Below are 1,747 nucleotides of genomic sequence, written 5' to 3' on the forward strand. Positions count from 1 at the left end.
TATACATACATACATACATACATACATGCTTACATACATATGCTCACATCATTTATATAATTTCATCTATCATTACTCTTTTGCAGGAAGTTTGCTCCCAAATATATCTGACCTTGTATGATTATCCATGCCTCCGCCAAAGTTCTGGTCTAAGACAGTATATTGAAGAATGTGTTCGAGTGTCTTGGGCATTAAATGTTCAAAATCCACGCTACATCATCAGTTATGATTCACGGACTTTCAATCCAAACATTCATACACGCTTCCATACATCAGATTCAACAAGTGATGATATTCTGGAATTTCTTTGGCCAACACTTTTGGAAGGAAACAGTACCTGTTGTGTTTTTAAAGGTGTTGTCTTAACATAATTTTAATATCCGTATTCACTCTTCCTCTAATGAAGAGGGGTTTATAGTAAACTTTGACAAATTTGTCCTATAATGTAATATAGTGAACTGGGTGCTTTAAAAAAAACTGAAAAAGGAATGTAAAATAACTATGAACCAGAAATTTGAATATTTTTTTATTTTTGTATAAATGAAAATGACCGGCTTTGAAAATCAAAATGTATGCAATAGTTGTTTTTGAATCTTGTTTTATTATATCAACTAAAACTTAACCTTCCCTAATTTGTTAATGTTATGTATTGGAGAATAGTTCCATATGATATTTCTACATGATGGAGATGGTGATATGTTAATGAAGACTAAAGACAAATTATAATGGTAGGCTTCCTAATATACCTCTTCACACTAACACTTTTGATAGGATAATTTGGGTTTTTTTCCGATAGCGTAATATTTTTTCTTTTTCTTTTTCCAAGAAACTCTGCCAAGACTTTCAGATTTAATATACCATAATATTTTACTTTCAATTCACTGTACAAAAATCAAAACCAGAAATGGTCGAATGGTTTTTAATTCTGTTGTGATTCCTTCAACTGTGCAATTTTCCTCTACCTCCCATCACTAAGGTCTACCAATAAATAAATTGCTTTAACTATTTACCATAAACGTACTAAACAAGCATAAGAAAAAAATCTAATAAAATGTTTGTGTAGCCAAAATTGTTTTAGGAAATATAAATAAAACCAAAATTTGTTTACTGAGTCAATTTATAGTAACTAACAAATTTAGTTTGAAATGTTGTAAATTCTTTAGCATGTCTGTGACAGTTAATATCAGTCTAACAGCATTTGAGGAAACTGTAAAGTTATGTCCTGATTCAGTCTTAGATAGCACCTGAGTAAGTGAATTGCTTTGTACAATTAGATAGTAGTTCTGTCATCATATGTAGGAACAAAGGAATCATTGCAGCTATTTGACCACTTGAAATAGCAGCCAAATCTCCATCCCTGTCTTAATTAAAGGACAATTAAATAATATAGTCCAAAATATCCTTCAAAAGACTGGGTGATCACTGCTGGAATGCCTTTCATCATTGGTCTATTGGATCAAGACTGACCTAAGGCTAAAAACCTTTCTTTTATTTTTTTCATTGGTTTCATATATATATATATATATATATATATCATCATCATCATCGTTTAACGTCCGCTTTATATGCTAGCATGGGTTGGACGATTTGACTGAGGACTGGCAAGCCAGAAGGCTGCACCAGGCTCCAATCTGATCTGGCAGAGTTTCTACAGCTGGATGCCCTTCCTAACGCCAACCACTCTGAGAGTGTAGTGGGTGCTTTTACATGCCACCGGCACGAGGGCCAGTCACACAGTACTGGCAAC

General features: G+C 33.2%; 1 protein-coding gene across 1 annotated transcript in view; it reads left to right on the plus strand.

Moving 5' to 3' along the window:
* The window catches only part of LOC106880697 (uncharacterized), a 61,761-nt gene extending 61,188 nt beyond the window's left edge, over positions 1-573 (plus strand). The window contains exon 6 of the mRNA XM_052965902.1: positions 87-573. Coding sequence (XP_052821862.1) covers positions 87-371 — 285 coding nt within the window. The 3' untranslated portion in view covers positions 372-573. The remainder of the gene's footprint in view (positions 1-86) is intronic.
* Positions 574-1,747: the final 1,174 nt, after the last annotated feature.

Source organism: Octopus bimaculoides, chromosome 2 (assembly GCF_001194135.2).
Source record: "Octopus bimaculoides isolate UCB-OBI-ISO-001 chromosome 2, ASM119413v2, whole genome shotgun sequence".
NCBI classification, from domain to species: Eukaryota; Metazoa; Mollusca; class Cephalopoda; order Octopoda; family Octopodidae; genus Octopus; species Octopus bimaculoides.